Source organism: Cryptomeria japonica, chromosome 1 (assembly GCF_030272615.1).
Source record: "Cryptomeria japonica chromosome 1, Sugi_1.0, whole genome shotgun sequence".
NCBI lineage: Eukaryota > Viridiplantae > Streptophyta > Pinopsida > Cupressales > Cupressaceae > Cryptomeria > Cryptomeria japonica.
The window spans coordinates 504,674,608-504,698,597 of record NC_081405.1 but is presented as its reverse complement, the minus strand read 5'-3'; the positions used below and the strand labels follow the sequence as shown (position 1 = coordinate 504,698,597).

At 36.7% G+C, this 23,990-nt stretch overlaps 1 protein-coding gene across 1 annotated transcript in view; it reads left to right on the top strand.

Moving 5' to 3' along the window:
* The first annotated feature begins 2,033 nt into the window (after window positions 1-2,033).
* LOC131052281 (uncharacterized) overlaps window positions 2,034-23,990 on the top strand; it is a 31,577-nt gene continuing 9,620 nt past the window's right edge. Inside the window, exon 1 of the mRNA XM_057986910.2 lies at window positions 2,034-2,402. Coding sequence (XP_057842893.1) covers window positions 2,332-2,402 — 71 coding nt within the window. The 5' untranslated portion in view covers window positions 2,034-2,331. The remainder of the gene's footprint in view (window positions 2,403-23,990) is intronic.

Here is a 23,990-nt window from a genome sequence, read left to right as displayed (position 1 = left end):
GCTTGTTCATGTTTGCATTTTCATGAGCATTTACTTCATACTCTTGAATCTCCATAAGACATCCAAAAATAGTGCAAAAAGCTACTGAGAGCTACACTCATTTGGGAACTTGGAGAGGAGAGGAACAAGGGAGAGCTAATGGCGTAGGGAGCATCATGAGTGAAGTCTTAATGTTTATTTGGTTTTATCTCTCATATGCTTCTATGCTTAATCTTTCTTGATAATGCTTTTTAATGGTTTAGTTTTATGTTGATTTGACTAACCCCCAGACTTACTGTTTTATGGCATTACAGTAACTAATTAGAGGGGAATATACATTCACAAATATTCGTTTAATTGGTATGGTTATTTGACTAGTTGAAAAACATGTATATTCTAGATGAATCAAATTGTTTCTTTTGGTTTATAAAGAATCCCATTACTTCTTCTCCTCCAAGTAGGATAATATTTCCATTCTAGGCAGGATCCCTTGTACTTTTTACTTTGACTTTTTTCTCAATATTTTAAAGCAAGTAGTAGTTTGTGCTTATTTATATGTTTGATTGATGTATTTGATTGTCAATTTTTGTTTTAGTAAGTTTCAATATGGAACACTCAAATCATGGAGAATACGTAGAATAAACATTCCTAGCCATATTATTTCTATAAGCATCTAATTAATTTACTTTCATGTTGATTGCTTGTTTTATGTTGATATGCATTTTAAAGTAGTTCACATGCAAGACAAAGTGAGGGCAACATGCAATGGTGAAAAGTGCATACCTTACACTTTTGCCTTTATTTTGGGTCCATTTTGATAGACATCCTTTTTGCATGACTATTGTATAAGGGATATTCTAATGTAGAAATTGATAAATAACTTGGAACTTAACATATTTTCATTTGTAACATCCCCAAGAACTTGTATTGGTCTCCCACTCATTCATTCCTTTTCTTGAGTCAAATTCACGGGATACATTTAACTAACCCATACTAAATTGACGAGTTTGAACTTTTAAAGTTACACCTAACTAGCCATTATACATTAACTTGAGCTTAGAATTTATTAACTTGTGTCCTAAGGTGTTGTATTTAAGGACATATCCTATTTCATTTCAAATCATGTGGACATTTGACCATTTATCTAGGAGATCTCATTCACATGCATCACCAATATAGATAGCACACTTCATGGAACATCAATATTGTTACATCAACTACATCAACATCATAGGCATTATTGCATGCCAACTCACTCTTTTGGATCCTTATCACCATACCATTACATTGGCAAGAGGATTTTGACCAAAGGAGAACATTTTTCGCCCAACACACTCCTAAACAATGTCTATCAACACTGTATAGACAAAAATTGTGGATATCAAAGCAAAATATTCTAGAAATCAATTTTTGTGAAGTTCATATTTACACATAAAACTAAACTACAATATCAAACAAGATTTATTGTTCTTAAGACGATCATCTTATAACCCTTATTTTTTTTTGACACGTGTACAAATTGATTTCAAATATCTCATATAACAAATTTACATCAAATTCCAAGATATATAATTTTATTTATTTTACAAATATTTATTTCAATAATAACCAAATCAATCCTAACTCATTAAGTCTAAAACATTTCTTTATTTATATTAAATTATTAATTATCGTAATTCTCAAATACAAAATGAAATATCATCTAGTGAAAGATATATCATCTTTTTTTTTAAATAACCAAGAGAAATCAACATGCTAGTCCAATGACTTAGAGCTTAGCTCTTAGAAGAGCAAGACCTCACCATAACCTCTCCAAGTAGAGAATCGTGTCTCAATTGACCAACCCAAAAAATCCTTTAACCATCTACACCATCCTTTAAGGTAACTGTAAAAAGAAGTCACAAGAAAACTGAACTAAAAAAAAAGTAGTCCGTGTGATGAGACGTGCAATACTAAAAATATCTATAATCAAACGAACTACAAAATAAGATGACAGTTGTTAAAATACCACGGTGGCACGGTCCACATGCTTTATACCTCGAAGTCAAAAGAGATTCCGACTTAGATGGTGCCGAACAAAGGTAGGAGCAACTATTGGCGGGGAAAAACGCAGTAAAACGAAAATGTAAAGCTCCACCTGTGATATGGGTAAAGCAGGGCTTCATAAGCATCCACTACCTACGTTGGAAGGGCATGGTGGGGATGAAGATGGGGGCAACTGAGTTGATGACGTGGGCTTTAACTCTCTGAAAATGATGTCTCTGTCTCATAAGGTAGCCATCTCATATTTAAATCTTATCAACACAAAGCAGAAATAAGCTCTGCATACGATTGCCAATTATACCAGTCGAAATGGCACATTCGATACCAATGCGGAGTTTGTCCAGGGAATTTACTTCCATGCAAAAGAGGCGTCATTCCAGGTATTTTTCCTCTTTTTGCAGTATTGTTTTATATTTTCTCTCTTCCAATAACTGTTGGAAAATTGATTAGATTTTCAATTTGTTTCACACGTGAAGCGCGCCATGTTTTGCTAAAATGAGGCGCAGAACTGCTACTATGAAGGATTAGATGAAAATTTGGGATAAGTAAATGCTAAATCAGGAAAGGATCAATACTTATTTGTTTGATCATAGAAAGTCAAGCATAATTTAAGCTCGCATGGATCAATTTGGTTAAATGGACCATGAATTACACAGATATGAGTTTGCGATCGATCGGTACTGGTTTTATCATTGCATCATCATTCTCCATTATTGCTAGGCAAAAGTGTGCGGTTTAATTATATTAGTTTTTACTGTATGATAAAACCAGATGATGCAAGAACCTTGGTCTTTTGGTGTGGGTTTATTTCTACAAGTAAATTCACTTAAGGACACTTCTGATTTTTAAGTTTTCTTTACAAAAATGGGTAGCTTTGCACTATTTGATAAATTGATTTAAATTCAGTACTGATGAAAAACAGGATAAAACATACAGTGAAATTATGCTGATAATCTTATGCATCCAAATAAACAAATAACAATAAGTCAAAGATGGAAATGGATAACAAAATAGATGCAAACCATATTTCAAAAATTACGTGGAGAAACCCTTTCGGGAAAAAACTCCACACCCAAAGAGATCCTAGACTTGTATTTAATCCTTCAAATAAGTTACATTAATCAACTTCTCTTTGAATTTTTGCAGCTCTTCTTTGCTTCCGTGAATAACATGTTTTTCCTTCAACTCAAGCACTAAATAAATACGCATGAGAGAAACCATAAATCACTAATGGTTTCAAAAACCACTTAAGCATAAATCACAAAAAACAGAAAGTTGCCTCTTTCAACTTGTGTTTTTATCCACCTTTTGAAAGATATTCCTTATCTTAGCAAGCTTTCATTTATCTTTCCCCTTTTTCATCCTTCTAATATTTTGACAGTTAAAAAACATCTTACAAGTTGTCACAATTGCATTTAGCAACTTTCATGACAACTCAACGATAATTACAATTTTCCAATTAATAATTTAATTAAAAAATAGCAACAAAAAGGTTGAGACATTTTCTCAACATTCTCCCACTTGTCGAACACCTTGCAGAAAACATTAAGGGAAACGAAACAAGTAAAGCTTTAGAAGAGGTGAGGCCCATGGCCTCTCTGCACTAGCTAATTTTTTTTGTGCTCACTAGTTTAGTAAGAGAATCCGGAACATTCTCTAAAGTGTCTACTTTCTGTAACATGACTCTACCACCCTCAACCATTTCCCGAACAAAGTGATCTCGAACATCTATTTGCTTTGTGCGGGCATGATACATTGGGTTTTTAGCCAAACAAATGGCACTTTGACTGTCACATCTGATTCTTACTTGTTTTCATTGAAAGCCAATAACTAAACACAATCTCTGTAACCACACTGCCTCTTTACAAGCATGTGTTGCAGCCATGTACTTTGCTTCTGTAGTGGACAATGCAATTGTAGTCTTTTGCTCATCCAACTAACTGCTCCTCCAAACAAAATAAAAACAGAGTAACTTGTTGATCTTCTGCAATCTAGATCACCAACAAAATCTGAATCAACAAAGCCCTGCAAATCAATCACCCTACTCATATCATTAGATCCATGATAACAAATGCAATGATTAGAAGTCCCATGTAAATATCTGAAAACCCTTTTCACATAAGTTCAATGTTCTTTACTAGGATTTGCCATAAATCTACTGAGAATTCCCACTGCTTGGGCAATATTTGGTTTTGTACAAACCATAGTATACATAAGGCTTCCTACAACACTAACATATGGAACTTTACACATCTCTTCAAGTTCATCATCTATTATAGGACATTGTTCTAGAGATAGCTTAGTGCCAACTAGAAAAGGGAATATTTACTAGTTTACAATCATGCATGGCAAAATGTTGCAAAATAGTGTTAACATACTTCTTTTGACTTAACCATAATTTTTGTTAACCCAATCCTTGTTGATTTCCATGCCCAAGATATATTTTGTAGCCCCTAAATCTTTCATATCAAATATACCAGATAATTGACTCTTAAGTTCCTTAATCATTCCCTTATCTTTTCCAATAAATAACATATCAACATAAAGGACAATGACTAGTAATCAATCACTAATTAATTTGAAATAAACACAATGATCTTCTTCACTTCTAGCAAAGTCATGATCCAATGAAAAAGCATCAAATTTTTGATACCACATTTTTGGTGATTGCTTCAAACCATACAAAGATATCTTTAACTTGTAAACCAAGTGTTCTTGTCCATTCACAATAAATTTATCAGGTTGTTTCATAAATATTTTTACATCAAGTTCCCCATGTAAAAAAGTTGTTTGAACATCCATTTGCTCTACTTTTAAATCAAAAGCAGTAACAATAGATGAAAGGAATCTAATGGAAGTTAGTTTAGCCATGGGAGAAAAAATCTCACCAAATTCCACTCCCTCAACCTATGAGTATCCTTTTGTCACTAATCGAGCTTTGTACGATTCCAACTTACCATCTGCTCTAAATTTCTTCTTAAATACCCATTTGCATCCAATGGATTTTCTACCCTTAGGCAGCTCAACTAGATCCCATGTGTCACATTTTTCCAAAACCTTTATTTCATCTTTCATTGCGTCTAACCAAGACTCATGCTAATTTGAAGATAAGGTCTCTTTCACAGATCTAGGATTGTTGTCAGTACAAGATAAAGCAAAAACACAACGAAAATCAGATGGACCATATCCATACCTATCAATTGGCTTACATTGTCTAGTGGATCTTCTTTGAGGTGTAACAAGATGCTTTGGTTGTTCATCTTCAGGATTCTCTTCTAATCCTCCTTTTTCACCTTCATGTTCATCAAGTTGTTCTACATGTGCATCTTCTTGAGGTTGTTCTACCTGTATCTATCTGTGGTTCAACCTTAACATCAAAATGCACTATTTTATTAGGCTTCACTTGAGGTTGTTCATCATTTTTAAATTCCTTTAGCTCCTTGAAAATTACGTCCTTAGAATATACCGTTTTCATTGCTACAGGATCCCAAAGCTTATAACCCTTGATGTTTTCACCATAACCCACAAAAACACACTTGTTAGCTCTGAAATCAAGCTTAGAACGTTTTTCTCTAGGAACCTGAACATATGCCTCAGTACCCAAAACTTTAAATGAGACACTGATGGTTGTTTACCTATCCATACCTCATAGGGAGTTTTATCAAGAAGAGCTATAACATGCAACAACCTATGCAAATTTGAAATAACAACTTTTACATCTTTTCAGCATAAAAGGAGGGAAAAACTACCGTTTTTTTTTTGAACATCAAATAACTGAAAGGAAACTTGTCTTAACTGAAATTTTTGAATTAAACATAGATCTATGCTATGAGCGAAAATTGTAGATATGAATGTACTTTAACATTTCAATTTAAATGAAAATAGCGGTTTAGAAAATAAATTTCTCCAGATGCCAATATTCTGAAAACTTTCATAACTTTATCAATTGACCAATGAGAAGGGAAAGTATCATTAGGGCGCTATTCCGCCCAACCATGGACTTACTAGTCTCCTGTGCTATATCCAACTGGATTGGCCCGATCCTTCGCAGGGAGGTAACAAGAAGTCTAACTCTTGCCATTTGAACTGGTGGATAATCCTACACAGACCCCTAGTTGGTCATACACCATAGGCTACCCCTTACTAGTATGACCTTTGACCGGGTTGTGTATCCGGATTGACAACTGGTTGACGCTTACAGAGGTAACCTCTCCTTGGTTGAAGGTTTTAATGTAAATGCAATCACATTAATTCATGAAGTCATTGTTCATAACCCTACTCGGTCAAATTAAATTCTCGAAGGTGTTCAAGTCATCATGTCTGTCTCTATGCTAACTGCAGTCTGACTCTATGATGCTCTTGGCTATCATTATTGTTTGGACCCAAGTTTCACATGCTGGTCAACAAACTTGAGCTGACTTATACTCTTAGGGTGTAACCTATCTTTTGACAGAACCCTAGATTAATTTAATACAGAGTTCATACTTGTGCTCCTGAGCTAGCAACCTGCTCTCTCATGAGTACAAGGATGAATTCAAGCTTAAAGAACATGTAGAATTTACCGTCCTTTTAATGAACCAATGTTCTATACAAATTCACCATTCTTAAGTACCATAGTTGAATAGTTCATATTTCACACAGTCTCAATGCTGCTTACACAAGAGAAGTAGCGCATACTTGGCCTTTATTAACTAGTATCTGCCATTAAGTTGCAAATTATTAACATATGATACCCTTTTTCACACATGAATATTACATGAAATACCAATCAGTCAATAGTTCTCCATAGTCTAGCATGTTTGATTGTATTGTCCAGTACCCTATCTCATCCTGAGTTTAAAGGCCTTATTTTATTTTAGATATAAATTGTTCCCTTCTAGTTTTATTGTAGCATGGTTTAAACTGATAAACTTACCTTAGTGTGGAAAAGATGAGATAGATAACAGGCTGCTATCTCCCTCTTTAATATTAGCTTCTATGTTCTGTGTGTATTATGAGCATTCGTACTGCTACTGTACTGTTCAGTGAAACTATTTATTTTTGTTTGAATGCCAAACTGCATTAGGAAGCTGTGAAGCTATGTATTTCTATACAAAAGACTATTTGCATTGAGAGGCATTATAAGCTCCCTTATCTATCACGTCTTTTCGCACTACGGTAAGTTTATTAAATGTCTAAGTATACCTGAAGTATTTATTAAGCCCAACTGCGTTAATGAGTATTGGAATACTTATCTTGCCTATTGTTTCTTCCAAATTGAAGATAAATTAACCATCTTGACAGATGCTCTAGTATATGCGCCTCTTTGTGTAAGAACTTCAAAAGGCCCTCAAATGAGACAACTAACGTTTTGCTGAACCTGTTGCGTTTCAAGTATGTTCTTTGCAAATAATGACAGCAAATAGAATTTTGACAATCTTAAGCACAAAAAGCAACTAATGGTATTTGTTGGAAATCAATTTATATTCAACAACACTGATCACACCCTCATTATATCCGTTCATCATTTATTAATACTCAAATAAAAAATAACAACAAGCTAGAGAAGAACTGATAAATACCATTATATTCTGTTAAAACCCTTATTTTCCTATTGCTGGTCATACACAGATTTTATGACAGCAAGCTGCCATTTATTTTAAACTGACCCGAAATACTCGCATGTTAGCTTGATGGAAAGACATTGGCAAGGCGTCCCTTCTGGCATTTGTTTCGGAATTTTTTTGGACTCCTCCTCAGCAAAAATTGTAGCTTTTCAAGGAAGAAAGGTACGGCAGACCAGCAAGCTGTACATGCACAAAACCCCATCTGTCACACACTTATTCCTGCCTCTGTTCTGACTTTGCGGCTGCAATCAATCTTTTGCATAAAAATTAATAAACCCCTTTCCAATCTGTCCAATCTTGGTTTCTGGATAAAACCAACTGAAAGAGAAAGATCAGCTGATATTTCACAACCTCTGATGCTGTTGCACAAGAATCCCACGTTTTCCTGTACCGATACCTCTGATCACTGCAGAAGAATCTTCTGCTGAAACCCTAGGCCAAAACTCCTCTCAGAGCTCCAAAGCAAATTATCCAAAACTCAGCATAATGAAAGAAGACCTAAAATCTTCTTTAATCATCTCCATTTAGGGTTGGCGCAATTCCCAAGAAAGGTGCGATTTGGCCTTTAATAATGTTTTAACTTTTATTAATTATTTTTGACTATTAAAGTGTCAAAAAATAAATCTTTTTCCATTTAATATAAAACTGGCCCCATCTGATGAGAAATAGACCCTCACTTAAGTTATAACTTAAAGTGACTTTTAAAACATTAAAACATTAAAGTTTGCCATTTAATATTTAATTAAAATAATTAAATATTAATATCTCTCTAAGTATTCATCAGAAATGCTTGCCGTTTGAACTGGAGACTGCTAGACCATAATCTGTCCTTGCCCAACCTATTGGCTATAAATAGTAGGACTGCTAAAAATAGAAAGTATCTCAAACGGAGTCCTGGAGACCTCAAACGAAAACCAGACCTGGAGTGCTCGCTTTGAAGATGGTGAATCAAACTCTGGAGGACCCTCTACCCAACCTCATCAGCCTACGAGGGTCAGTGATAGGCTAATCTACTCAGCTGACAGATGTCAACTAGAAGGGGACATCACAATCCGCCCCTCCTGAAATTGCTTGTCCTCAAGCAATCTCAACTCCGGATGCTGTAAAATTTCCTCGCTTTCCCAAGTAGCATCCTCTACCGGCAAATCCTTCCATTTCACCAGGTATTCTATGATAGTTCGTCTCCTGAAATTCCTCTCCCTGAACTCGATGATAGCCTCAGGTACGAGTATCAACTTCCCCTCATCATCCAGGGGTGGTAAGACCGTGGAAGGAACAATACGGTGTCCCAATGCCTTTTTGAGACGTGACACATGAAACACATTGTGTACTCTGCTATCTGCCGGTAAATCCAACTCATAAGCCACCTCACCTATACACTGGGTTACTTTGAAAGGGCCATAATATCGAGGCTTGAGCTTCTCTGCTCCACTCCTCCTGAGAGTAGATTGTTGATAAGGCTGCAACATTAAATACACCATGTCTCCTACCTCAAATGACCTTTCTGTCCTCTTCTGATCAACATATTGTTTTTGCTGATTTTGTGCCTTGGCTATATTTTCCTTAAGAGTCTTCACAATGTCCTGACTCTCTTGTAACATGTCTCCCGCACTAGGCACCCTACTGTCACTCAGCAATAAGTCAATGAGACTGGGAGGTTCATACCCATACAGTGCTGTAAATGGAGTCATCTGAATGGACATGTGGTGAGTGGTATTGTAATAGTACTCATAGAGGTAAATCCACTTCACCCACGCCTTTTGCTGCCCTGAAATATAGTTCCTGAGGTATCCCTCCACCCATTTGTTAACTATCTCAGTTTGGCCATCAGTCAGAGAGTGGTAACTGGTGCTCGGTGTAAGCTCGGTCCCACAGAGTCTGAAAAGCTCTTGCCAAAAGTGGCTCAAAAACCGTGTGTCCCTATCATTGACAATAGTCCGAGGCAACCCATGTAATCTGAATACCTCTCTGAAGAATAACTCTGCTACCTGAATAGATGAATAAGTGGTGGTGATCGGATAGAAGTGAGCATACTTCGTCAAATGATCCACAATATGCAATCACGTCCCTGCGCTCTCGGTAACCCTGTGATGAAATCCATAGACAAACATTCCCACTTCTTGTCAGGAATTGGAAGTGGCTGAAGTAAACCAACAGGGTATGTATGCTCCTGTTCATTCTGTTGACAAACAGGGCACTCTCTAACATACTGTAGAACATCCACCTTGAGCCCTTTCCACGTGAAGTGCTCACGAACCTGTCTGTAGGTTTTGAAAAACCCGGGATGTCCTGCTATCAGTTCATCATGACAAAACCGCAGTACCCTACTCCTCAACTCCGATCTTGGGATCAAGTACACTCTCCCCTTGTAAATGATCAATTCATTTACAACTGTATACCTGCTGTCCACTACTGACCCCTCTATCACACCTGCAGCTCAGCTATCTTTGGCGTACTCTGCCACTATAATATGCCGCCAATCCTCTGCTATCTGGACCATAGAATTCAGGTGGGGACGACGTGACAAGGCATCTGCAACTACATTCTGTGTGCCTTTGATATAGGAAATATCAAAGTTGTAAGCCTGAAGTTTGCTGACCCACTTTTGTTGCCTGTCATTTAAGTCACGCTGCCCAAGGAAATGTCTCAAACTATTGTGGTCAGTCTTAATGCAGAACTTGTTGCCCACTAAGTACTGTCTAAACTTGGCCAGTGCATGCATTATGGCCAACATTTCCTTATCATAAATGCTGTAAATTCTCTCAGGTCCACGGAGTTTCCTACTTTCATAAGCAATAGGGTGCTTGTCCTGCATAAGCACCGCCCCAATGCCCTCACTAGAGGCATCACATTGTAACTCAAATGGCTTCGAGAAGTCAGGTGTAGCAAGTACTGGACATGAAGTCATGAGCTCCTTGAACCTCTCAAAACACTCTTGGGCCTTAAGAGTCCATAAGAAGGCACCCTTTTTCATCAAATTTGTCAAAGGTGCCGCATGGTGCGAATAACCATTAACAAAACGACGGTAGAAACCACATAGGCCCAAGAACCCACGCAACTAAGTGAGGTTCATTGGAGTGGGTCAATCTACAATAGCACAAATCTTCTCGGGATCCATCCACACTCCCTCTGCACTGATAATATGGCCCAAGTACAATAACTCAGTCATTCCAAGGTCACATTTAGATTCCTTGGCATACAAGGACTCCCTGCTCAAAATGCTCAGAACTGTATCTAAGTGACTGAGGTGCTCCTCCCAAGTACGACTATAAACCAGTATATCATCAAAGAACACCAATACTGATTTCCTCAACTGATGTCTGAAGACTTTGTTCATTGTGGACTGGAAAGTAGCAGGAGCATTGGTTAGCCCAAATGGCATAACCACAAACTCAAAATGTCCATAATGACAACGAAAAGCAGTCTTCTCAATATCCTGCTCACAAACACTGATCCGGTGATAACCTGATCTCAAATCAATCTTTGAAAAATAACAGGCCCCATGTAATTCATCTATGAGCTCATCAATACGCGGAATGGGATATCTGTTTTTGATCGTCTGCTTATTAAGGACCTTGTAATCAATACACATCCGCAAAGTGCCATCCTTCTTCTTCACCAAAACAACTGAAGAAGCAAAGGGGGACTTACTAGGCCGAATATGTCCCATGGCTAGAAGCTCCTGTATGGTTTTCTCTATTTCATCTTTCAGGTGCTTCGGATGTCTATATGGAGTAATCATCACTAGCTTCGCTCCCTCCTCTAGCTCAATGATGTGCTCAAAACCCCTATCTGGTGGCCTCCTTGATGGTATGTCACTGAAAACCTTGCTATGTTTGGTTCTCAGTATCTGAATGTCAGGATGATATTCAACTTTTTGAGCATCCTGCTGTATGGGCATGATCATGCACTCTGCTGCCCACTCAGTCTGATCATGGCGTACAAGCCTCTCCATCCGCCTGAGTGTAATCATTCTGAAATTGCTATCCTTAATCGCTTTCAGCACATGTGTTTTCTCGTCAATGGTGAAAGACATCTCCATCTCCTGCAAGTCAAGTGTAAACTTGCCTAGTTCATGCAACCACTTCATACCAAGGACCAAATCTGTGTCTCCCATTTGAACCACATAGAAATCAGTCTTGAATTCATAATTGTTTACATGTAATGGGAGTTGTGTAATCATCCTATTACACTTTAAAGTGTAACCATCTGCCACCCTCACACGAATGCCCTCAAACTCCTTTGTTTGGATTCCTCTCTTCTCCACCAACCTGGCATCAATAAAGTTATGTGTGGCTCTGGTATCCAACAGTGTAATAACTTTCTGACCAGCAAGTACTCCTCTCATTTTAAATGACCCTTCCTGCTGAATACTCGTGAGAAGTGCCTCCTTAAGGTGCTCATCACCTTCTGCATCCATTTTGTCAAGTCTTGGAGGACCCTGTGTGTCATCTTCAGCCTCTAAATTCTCATAACCAGCAGGCTGACCTTCATGATCAGATTCAGAATCTTCATAATATGCCCACATTACTTTGTTTGCCCTGCCCTTAGGCCTCAAAGGACAGTCATGGTTGGCATCATATGGAACTTTGCAATAAAAACAGAGTTTCTTTTGCCTTAGATCGTTAAGTGTCTCTCAATCTAAGGGAGGGGCTGCTGGCTTTGGCTTGTAATCATTTCTAAAGTCTGATTTTTCTTTCCCTTTGCTGAAATTCCTATTATCTTTGAAAGATGTTGACCCTTTTGTCCCAAATTTATTTTGAGTGGCTGTCACATCCATAGTCCGTGCCTTTTTAATGACGAGTAGAAGTGTTGGGGGATCAAATGCCTTTACCCAGCCTCTCAAAGGTTCCATGAGTTCCTCTATAAACAAAACTATTAATCGCTGATTTGACATGTTATTCACCATGCATGACAGCTTCAAAAACTCGGAAACATACACCTCCAAGTTCCCTGTTTGTTTCAGCTGTGCTAACTCCCGGAAGTATGACTCGGGGTCTTTCTTATCAAACCTCTCTACTAACAAATCAGCGAACTCCTGGTAGGTGGTAATCTCATCATGTTGGAGAGTGATGAGTCCATTATGCCACCACTCATGTGCAGTACCGTCCAAGTGTAAGGTTGCAAACTTAATTGCATCCCTTTCAATCATGGGTCTCAGTGTGAAGTATGTATCCAGTTTATGGATCCAAGATCTAGTTGTAACTGCACCGCTGCCATCATAATAAGGTAGAGTGAGCTTGCTTGTGGCAAACTCAAGATCTTTATGTTGGAACCGAGGCCTCCTCTCTTGCCCGTTTCTCTCTACCTCCCGTTTTTGCCTCATGAACTGATCGAAATTCAGATTCTGCCTCACATCAGGTGGAAGAAGACTCCACTCATCATGTACCGTCATAACATTATCAACAAAGACAGGCTCTGCCTCAGCTCTGGCAACATCCTCAGGTTCTTTTGCCAAGAAATTAGGCCTTGAAGGCCTGTCAACTATACGTGTAGCTACCCTGTGAGGTCTAGGAATATTGGCTACACTCCTATTGTCCTCTGGCTCTTGATTGTTTCGGTTTGAAGGATTCATACGCTCCATCATGGTGGTGAGTGCCTGTAAAGCCTGAGCAACCTGCTGCTGCCCCGTAGCCATAGTCCTCAAAAATTCTCTTGTCTCCTCATCCTCAGCTCTGTGACCTCTGGTTGGGCTGCCTGTATGCCTTTCACCCATGGTATCTGACTGCCTGTTAAGACTCTGTTCTCCTTCACGAAAGGCTCTGCTGCGTGTGTAATACCTATGTGAACCCGTTTCCTGCAACTGCATGTAATTGCTAAACCCTTAGGATGGCAGGATTTAGCTTTGATACCACTGTAAGAACCTCAAAAGGCCCTCAACTGAGACAACTAACGTTTTGCTGAACCTGTTGCGTTTCAAGTATGTTCTTTGCAAATAATGACATCAAATAGAATTTTGACAATCTTAAGCACAAAAAGCAACTAATGGTATTTGCTGGAAATCAATTTATATTCAACAACACTGATCACACCCTCATTATATCCGTTCATCATTTATTAATACTCAAATAAAAAATAACAACAAGCTAGAGAAGAACTGATAAATACCATTATATTCTGTTCAAACCCTTATTTTCCTATTGCTGGTCATACACAGATTTTATGACAGCAAGCTGCCATTTATTTTAAACTGACCCGAAATACTCGCATGTTAGCCCGATGGAAAGACATTGGCAAGGCGTCCCTTCTGGCATTTGTTTCGGATTTTTTTGGACTCCTCCTCAGCCAAAATTGTACCTTTTCAAGGAAGAAAGGTACGGCAGACCAGCAAGCTGTACATGCACAAAACCCCATCTGTCACACACTTATTCCTGCCTCTGTTCTGATTCTGCGGCTGCAATCAATCTTTTGCATAAAAATTAATAAACCCCTTTCCAATTTGTCCAATCTTGGTTTCTGGATAAAACCAATTGAAAGAGAAAGATCAGCTAATATTTCACAACCTCTGATGCTGTTGCACAAGAATCCCACGTTTTCCTGTACCGATACCTCTGATCACTGTAGAAGAATCTTCTGCTGAAACCCTAGGCCAAAACTCCTCTCAGAGCTCCAAAGCAAATTATCCAAAACTCAGCATAATGAAAGAAGACTTAAAATCTTCTTTAATCATCTCCATTTAGGGTTGGCACGATTCCCAAGAAAGGTGCGATTTGGCCTTTAATAATGTTTTAACTTTTATTATTTATTTTTGATTATTGAAATGTCAAAAAATAAATCTTTTTCCATTTAATATAAAACTAGCCCCATCTGATGAGAAATAGACCCTCACTTAAGTTATAACTTAAAGTGACTTTTAAAACATTAAAACATTAAAGTTCGCCATTTAATATTTAATTAAAATAATTAAATATTAATATCTCTCTAAGTATTCATTAGAAATGCCTGCCATCTGAACTGGAGACTGCTAAACCATAATCTGTCCTTGCCCAACCTACTGGCTATAAATAGTAGGACTGCTAAAAATAGAAAGTATCTCAAACGGAGTCCTGGAGACCTCGAACGAAAACCAGACCTGGAGTGCTCGCTCTGAAGATGGTGAATCAAACTCTGGAGGACCCTCTACCCAACCTCATTGGCCTACGAGGGTCAGTGATAGGCTAATCTACTCAGCTGACAGATGTCAACTAGAAGGGGACATCACACCTTGGTCTTAAGGTTTTCAATAGCCGTGATCACGCTTAAGTGTGAAATCATAATTACACCCTTCTCGACTGCAATTTAAGGTTCTACGGCATAAGTCTAGAAACAAGTGAGTTTTAACTTGTAATTGACCATATCTGTACTCACATAGAGACTCTTGGTCACACAATAGTTTTACTTGATTTTTGTTATCAACACTAATTCTCATAAGAAGTTTTTGTTTTATTTTTCTCATACATAGTTGTAAAAAGGTATTAAAGAATACAACTAATTCCCTAGATTGGGAAGGTAAATGGTTTAAGAGCTGCCAGCTGCCCGTATAATCCTTCAGTTTGGAATGAACACCATGCACGACATGTCTCTGCTGTCATTGCAATTTTTGAGGGTATTTTCTTTAATTGATATGCTAATTGCATTACGGTACAGCCGTTCTACTCTTATCCATTTCCTTCGTAAACTAGGGTTTTAGTTTTTAACATGAGCTAGAGAAGGTAAATCTCAAATTGATAGATCAGCCTCACTGTTGTTATGATTTTTCAGACTTGGATAATTCTGAGACAGCTCAAATTAAAAAGGTAATTTCTTCATAATACAAGTCCTTTTGGTATGCAGACCCTCTAATCTGAGCGGTATCATTCTTTATAACCTTACAGTTACACTCACCTTTCTTTCAGGCTATAACTCACACCCATGAATATATATATATATATATATATATATATATATATATATATATATATATATATATATATATATGCGTGTGATTATGTAATTATGAAAAATACATTAAAGCTTAACCCTGCTGTGATATATTCTAGATTTGGTCAATTTTGGAATTTAGCTGACTATGAACCTTCGAACTGCTCATATGGTTTTTGTATATGTCAAACTTCATTATATCAGTACTATAAGATTGCTCTTGCCCTTTTTATTCTTGTTTTACAACAGAATTAATTTGACAGTCACTTGAAAGAATTATTTCCCAATTGTTAAAGGCAGCTATAACAGCTAAGAATCTTCTATTTTTTGGTTTAATTCTGAAACAGAATAATAATGACACAGGTTTCTCAAGAGTTCAAATTTTCCTGGGTGAAACATCATTATTTCTGAGTAGTACTGCTCTAGTATTTTAATTCCAGCTATGCTCATTATGAATATATGTTATAATCCATTCTCTCATACTTATGAAGAAAAGTATACTTACATACATAACTATATATATATATATATATATATATATATACGGCTGTATGCAGGTATGTAGTTTCAGATTTGCTCTTACTCTTTAGCTAAGGCTACGAGGCATCTTTTTCTTTAACAGAAAATGAGAGCTTAAACAATAATTACAGCTTAACCCTGCTGTATTCAAAATAGCATTGACATCCTTTCTCAGTTAAGAACAAAATGAGAGATATAAGAGGACGTTCAAATTTAATACGCACATTGCAAGTATAGAAAGAATTGCATACTGCAATGTACTTCTATATAACCCTTTCTTATTTCCTTTGCTCAATTGGGAAAGAAATAGAAATATATGCTCAAGTTGTTAGGGTTTAGAAAATATATCATGACCTGAATAATGAGGAATTAAGCAATTGAGTATATCTTGCACAACGCCTTTCACAGTGAACCCCCCTCTGGTTCCCATGTTTGAAGAGAGCCTATATCCTTTAACTTGCAGAGCAAAACGTATTTCCAGTGACCAAAAGAAGAAGAATCTCCCAAACGTTTTTCTCAAACCCGTCTATATACTTCATGACACCAAAAAAATGAGGTGTTTTATTTCGTTTCCCCCTAATTCCTTTCAATCACGGGAATTTACTTGCCCATCCTCACGCCATTTCCATGCCTTCTTCCTTTCATGGCAAGATAGTAGAGTCACGCCAAAATGGCTTCCTTCTCGACTCTTCTAGAAGGATCGATAATGTTTTCCTTTTTTTTTCATTCTCTTTCAATATCAAATAAATATGACTCCCGTGGTTATACTTAGATTTGCTCGATGATTTTGTGTTTTAACCATTATATATATATATTTTTATACTTCCACTTGAATAAATGACTTTGCTTTTGCTCTCATATAAAGTTTTGATAATTTAAAATAAAGTAAGCTTTAGCAGTGCTCTAAAATCATTTCAAATATAAAACTCCCTTTACATACTTAGCTCGTATTAAAATAGTATATATATATTTATAAATTTGCGTTATCAAACATGAGACAATGCAATTTATAATTTAATTAATAATAATAATAATAATAGATAAAATAACAAACTTACTTGGGAGCCAATCAATGACTTAGGGCCATGGAACCCTAAAACCTCTAAACAGACCAATTAGGGTTACCTGATGTGACAGGCTGATAAAAAAATAACAGGATCAATCATGAGACAACCCGACTCACGGTTGGGGTTTCCAGATGGCATGAGTTTTCCCTCACCTTTCCTCCTGACCTGATGATACTTCCCCTCCCTTCTCGGAGGACGACGAACTCCTGCACACACTTGGCCAATTCAACTAGTTAGCTCTAAAATCTTGTCATAATCCTGACATTTCAAAAATATTATTAACAAAAAATAAAACATCTTAAATATAATCATGTTAAATATCAAAACATTAGTTTAACAGTTGTAGGTCATCATTTCACTGTACTGAACACAAATACCATCTAGGGCATCATCACTCAGTTATAACATAAACATCTAAGGCATCATCACTCAGTTATAACATAAAACACCTAGGGCACAATTAACATCACGTAAATATCGCATTAAACAACTAGGGCATAAACAACATGGTGTAAAGTAGCATAAAAACAACTAGGGCATAAATGGGATGTAACAAGAGCAGAAGTGGGTGATCTGTTTACTAGATAACAAGCAATGTGAACTGCTTCAGCCCAAAAACGTTGTTCAAGATTTGCACTACTTAACATGCTTCTAGCTCAATTCATTAAAGTCGTATTCATCCTCTCCGCCGCTCCATTTTGTTGTGGGGTATATGGAGTTCTCTTTTGCCTAACAATTCTTGCATGCTTACAATAGTCATCAAAAACTTTAGAGAAAAACTCATTACCATTATCCGTTCTTAAAACCTTTACTTTTTTATTCGTCTGTTTCTCAACAAGTGTTTTAAATTCTTTAAATATAGAAAAAACAACAGATTTTTCCTTCAAAAATTAAATCCATGAATATTTGGAATAATCATCAATAAGGAAACATAGTAGTGAGACTTTCCAATAGATGGTACATCCATAGGACCAAAAACATCACTATGAATTACCTCCAAAACTTGTTTAGCTCTAGTACTCCCAGATTTAAAAGATACTCTATGTTGCTTTTCATACACGCAATGTTCATAGAAATCAAAATCAGTAGGATAACCAGACAAACCATCAACCATCTTTTTATTTATGAGGGTTTTAAGACCCTTTTCACCAATATGGTCCATCCTATGGTGCCATAGCTTACATGATACAAAGTTATTAGTTACATTAGAAGCATTGAGTCTAAATAGGGTGCCACACCTATTACCTTTAGCTAAAATCTAATTCCCTCTGCTTAACTTGCAACCACTCTTTTCAAAAGTAGCATGCACTCTTGAATCATTTATTTTAGATTAAAAAATTGAGTTTCTAGCTAAACCAGGAATGTGCAATACATCTTTAAGGATTTTAACCCTTCCATCACTGAAAATCAATTTTACCTCCCTTCAGCCTATAATTTTCCGTGTCCCCGAGGAAAACTTCCCCACCATCATAAGCCGAATATGCTAAAAACCACTCCTTATGAGGAGTCATGTGCTAGGAAGCACCTAAATCTACTAGCCAAGAATTATTTTAAGTCATATTAGCAGAAATAATAAAAGCATCAGTAGCTTCATCATTAGAGGATTTATCAGTAGAGGAATCATCATTCATTTTCTTTTTATTCTTATATTCCTTTTTGAGATGCCCCCGCTTACCACTGTTCCAACACCTCAATCTACTCTTACCAAGTGATTTAGACCTTCACTTGGACTTAGAATGATCCTTAGACTTGTCTTTTTCACCTTTCTTCTCGTTCTTACCTTTCTCTTTAGTTCTACCTTGTACATGCAATGCATCTTTAGACTCCTTTGAAGTCTTTATCCTCATTTTTTCTGAAAGTAGAGTGGCAACAAGGGCATCCAACTTCAGATCATCTGAAAAAGAACCACTGTTTGCAAGAATAAGATTAACCCAAGATTCAGGAAGTGAACATAATAACAGAATACATTTATCCTCATCTTCCATCTTTACATTAATTGACTGCAATTGACTCAAGATTAGATTAAGTGAATTTAAGTGTTCTACAATCGAATCTCCATCATTCATTTTAAGAAAATATAACTTTCTTTTCAGAAACAACTTGTTAATGAGACTCTTTTGTTTGGTAAATCTCTCCTATTCTATTCCATAATTTATGTGCAACAATCTCATTTGAAACATTCAATAGAATAGAATCATATAAGCACAAACAAATAGTGCCACAAGCCTTTTTATCTAATTTATTCCAATCTTCATCTGTGATAGTGTTTGGTTTCTCCTCTTTAGTAACAACAATCTATTGATCTCTTTCTTCCAAGAGATCCTCCATCTTTAGTTTCCAAAGCTCATATCTAGAACCGTTGAACTTCTCAATGTCCAATCGAGATGAGCTAGCCATGATCTCTTATTGCATTGAATCTGAAATTGCAAGAAGAAACAACACACTCCCACTGCAGCAAAAAACCCAATCAAACACTCCATGAAAGGCGTCCCATTCTCAAATCAAGCCAACTTGGCTCTGATACCATATGTTGAAAAATAGGGTAAAACATACCGTGAAATTATGCTGATAATCTTATGCATCCAAATAAACAAATAACAATGAATCAAAGACGGAAATGGATAACAAAATAGATGCAAACCATAACTCAATAATTACGTGGAGAAACCCTTTTAGGAAAAAATTCCACATCCAAAGAGATCCTAGACTTGTATTAATCCTTCAAATGAGTTACATCAATACAACTTCTCTCTGCAACACTTCTTTGCTTCTGTGAGTAACATGTTTTTCCTTCAACTCAAGCACTAAATAAATAGGCGTGAGAGAAACCATAAATCACAAATGGTTTCGAAAACCACTTAGGCACAAATCACAAAAAATAGAAAGCTTCCTCTTTCAACTTGTGTTTTTATCTGCCTTTTGAAAGAGATTCCTTATCTTAGCAAACTTTCATTTATTTTTCCCCTTTTTCATGCTTTTACTATTTTGACTATTAAAAAGCATCTTAGAAGTTGTCACAATTGCATTTAGCAACTTTCATAACAACTTGAGGGTAATTACAATTTTCCAAATAATAATGTAATTTAAAAATCGCGACAGCAAGATTGAGACATTTTCTCAACAAGTATAGGTGTGACAGTATCTTTGTTGCTCTGCTTAGACTTTGGTAAGCCACTAGCCTTATTAACTGAGTTTGTATAGAGGCCTTATAGCTTCAAATCATTTATGTATATTCAAAAAGATAAGATTACAACAAATCACCTCTAGACTGTTGTACTTAAAGAAAAGAGAAATGGATGGACTTGAGTCAAGTTTAATTTGATTTGTCTTAATAGAGCTCCGTTCTATTATTATAGATTAACTAGCAGTTTCTGGTGGTCTAAGTTTGTATGTTGTTCGTTCTACATACCTGGCCTTGGTCAAATGGTTTGGAGCAATTAAATATTAAATAGAATCCCTCAAAAATGGTCAGGGCTTGGTGCTTAATATTTAAAAACATGCTGCAAACAGTTTTAAGTAAAAAAAGTAATTAATTTTCACTAAATTATGGAGGTTCTTAAAATTTTTGCTCTATTCTTTTTTGATTGTATATAATAAATTGAGAGAAATAATTGAATTGTAATTTATCTCCTGTAACACCACCATTGAAGTGGTCCCCGTTACTAGATTATAGTAAGAATGCAATGTTCTTAGTTGTTGTAAAAGTTATATCATTTTCACGTTATATTTTTATTTGGTAAACATCATGTGGAATTGAATGCAATTTTGGAAAGCCATATATTCTTGTACAAATTTTACAGAGTTGATGTTATGTTCTCCCGGATTCATATTGTTTTCTCTCTTTGCATTCATAAACTATTGTTTAGAATGGCATATATTTGTGTTACATAATGACAGAAATGTACTGGCATATTTAATGAAAAGGATAGATGCAAGAGTGCTCACTAGGGGAAGATTCAAGAGTCTGCACAATTCAATAGCAAACCATGATTTTGGCTTTATACAGCACCATGATCTTTATATTTATCTAAGTTCTTGATGGCTAAGTGTCACAGTCCACAAGATCCTGACCACATTCTCGAGTTCCACTAGTTAGTGTTCCTTCCCTTTTCCATGAGAGGCTACAAAATTAGAACAGGCCTGAGTCCAAGATGCCTACACTAGATCCACCGAGTTTAATCATTTATTCTGCAGCTAGATTGTGATGACCTTGTTGTGAAATATGCCACTTATATATAAAACAAAAGAAATCAGAAAATTATTTTTCAGTATGTTTAATGTTATCTTTTAATTGAATCAAGGCAGTTAACTAACACTTTAGACACATCAAGCTATTCTAAAATCAATCACAAAATATGCAACGCACCAACATGTTGTGAGGTATTCACACATCGCCCCATTGCAAATGGGGACCCCCACTTTTTTTTCTGCTCTCTAGGATAGTGTTAGAGTCCTTAGCTATTAGCCTTTGCATCGAAGAAATATAGATGGTCAAGAGGCCAGGAGTCAAGTGTAAAGCCTTGTGTGTGGGCTGATATAAAGAGGTATTGATGGAGAAACCCCTAATCAAGTCTAATCAACAACGCAGGTGTTTCCTTGATCATCCGGGTGACTTATATATGTTATAGTGAGAGGTGACTTCTAGAGGCAAAATTTAACTAACTATGCCAAAATTTCAAGTGCCCCTCTCTCCGAGCGAATTTCACTCCTATTGCCTCAAGTTAAAGGTGAAATCATATTCAAGGTGAGTTTTGAGGGTCACTTCATGTACATCCAAATTGGAGCGAACTTCATGTGCATGACCATAGGAGCGAACTTCACGTGCATGCAAATTGGAGCGAACTTCAAGTGCATCCAAATTGGAGCGAACTTCATGTGCATGCAAATTGGAGCGAGCTTTAAGTGCATAGCCTTAGGAGCGAACTTCAGGGGCATGGATCATGAAGCGAACTTCAAGTGCATGGGTCATGGAGCGAACTTCACTTTAGGAGCTCCTAATTGAGAACTAATTTGCCTCATTTGCCCAAGATGATGTGAGATTGCTTATAAAATCATTGCCTTGAGCCGATTTGATGCTTAGAAAAGAATAATTTTGAGTTAAGATGATGAAAGGCAAGTTTGAGGGTCACTTCATGTGCATCCAAATTGGAGCGAACTTCATGTGCATCCAAATTGGAGCGAACTTCAAGTGCATGGATGTTGGAGCGAACTTCATGTGCTCCACTCTCAGAGTGAACTTACCCCTAAAGCCTTGATTGAGTGTGATTTAGTGCATCTGAATTGTCATTAGTGAGCAAGACTTCGTTTTGGAAGACAGCTTCAAGTGCTCCTTCTTTGGAGCGACCTCAACTTCAAGTGGTCCTTCATGAAGGCAAATTCTCTCTAAATCCTCTTATCAAACCTGCAAATCACACAAAATCAGAAATTATGTCAAATTAAGAGATTATAGAGGTTATATATCATGTGTGTTTGATGCTCATTTGTTTGTTTTGTAGGAGATGAAGAAAGAAATCAAGGGGATCACGTTGGAGGAGGATTGAAACAAGTCTCTCAAGGAACAAATTTCAACATCAAGATCAAGATACAAGGAAGATATCCTCAAGGGAACTTCATAAGAAGGTGATTACACAAGAAGCATTCACTTACACAAGGACATGATCCACAATCCACAACACCAACAACATGAAGGGAGTCACATAGAAGGAATTCCAAAGTAGAGAAGTAGTTGTGCCATCAAGAGTTCGTTCCAAGACAACTTCAATACTACAAAACTAAGAGAAAGTCAAACTTTATACCTTGCACTTCCATGATTAAGGCATTCAAAAGGATAGTTTCAGAAGAGTTAATCAAAGTCAGAAGATCATCATCATCACTGCTGAAGCTGGACAATGATATTCATTCATGATGATGAATCAAGTCTACAAGTGCAAGTTAAAGTGGTATCCTAGTCATCATCCCAGTCACTACTCACCAAATCAAGGAGTTCCACATCAACATGCCTAGATGCAATGTACCTGACTTGTCCATGATGACACAAACTTCGAGGTACCTACCCCCATTATCCATTGTTTGAATATTCCAGAGATGACATGTGTCAAAGTGTTATAATTATATCATTGGCCAGAATAGAGTCTGTTGTAACAAACCCTAACTAGGGTTTTCATTGTAAAATCGCAGCCATTGATCTCAAATTGATCCGAGCCATTGAATTGTATTGAGAGAATTATAAAAGGCTCAAGCTCCTCATTTGTAAAGGTTAATAATAGAAGAATAGATAGTTTTAGAAGAGAATAGCAATAGAATAGAGGAATAGAATAGCGAATAGCAATTAGAATAGAAGTTGGATTAGGAGAAGGCAAAGATTGTTGTCAAACCTTGTTGTAAAGAGCAATTGATTTCATTGAAGTTATGGTGAATTTGATTTGTTACTTCAACAACTTGCATGGTCTTTACTTCTCAATTTACTTTCATGTTGATTAGATTGAGTGGAGGAAATTGTTGAATGCATTTGCGTGGAATCCGTTTAGTCTATACCACTAGCCTCTTGTTGATTGTAAGTGTGCCTTGTGTGGTCAACTGGAATGATATGGGCTTAACCTCAAAATTGTTATGCGTCCATTGTTTATGCATTACCTTGAATGGTGATCAATGTTTGATGATAATGATTCAAACATCTTTGAAATGTCCTTAGAAGATTGCACTCAGCTTGTGTCAAATCGTTCAAGTTGATGGTGAGACCTCGCCCAGTAGGATTCTATTGAATCATTCACCCATTTTCTTGCATTCTTAGGATTAGAACAGGCTTCCTAAACCCTTTCCTTTTGCCCTTTTTTCAACTCAAGCTAGTTTAGAATAAAAGTATCACAAGATTGCAACA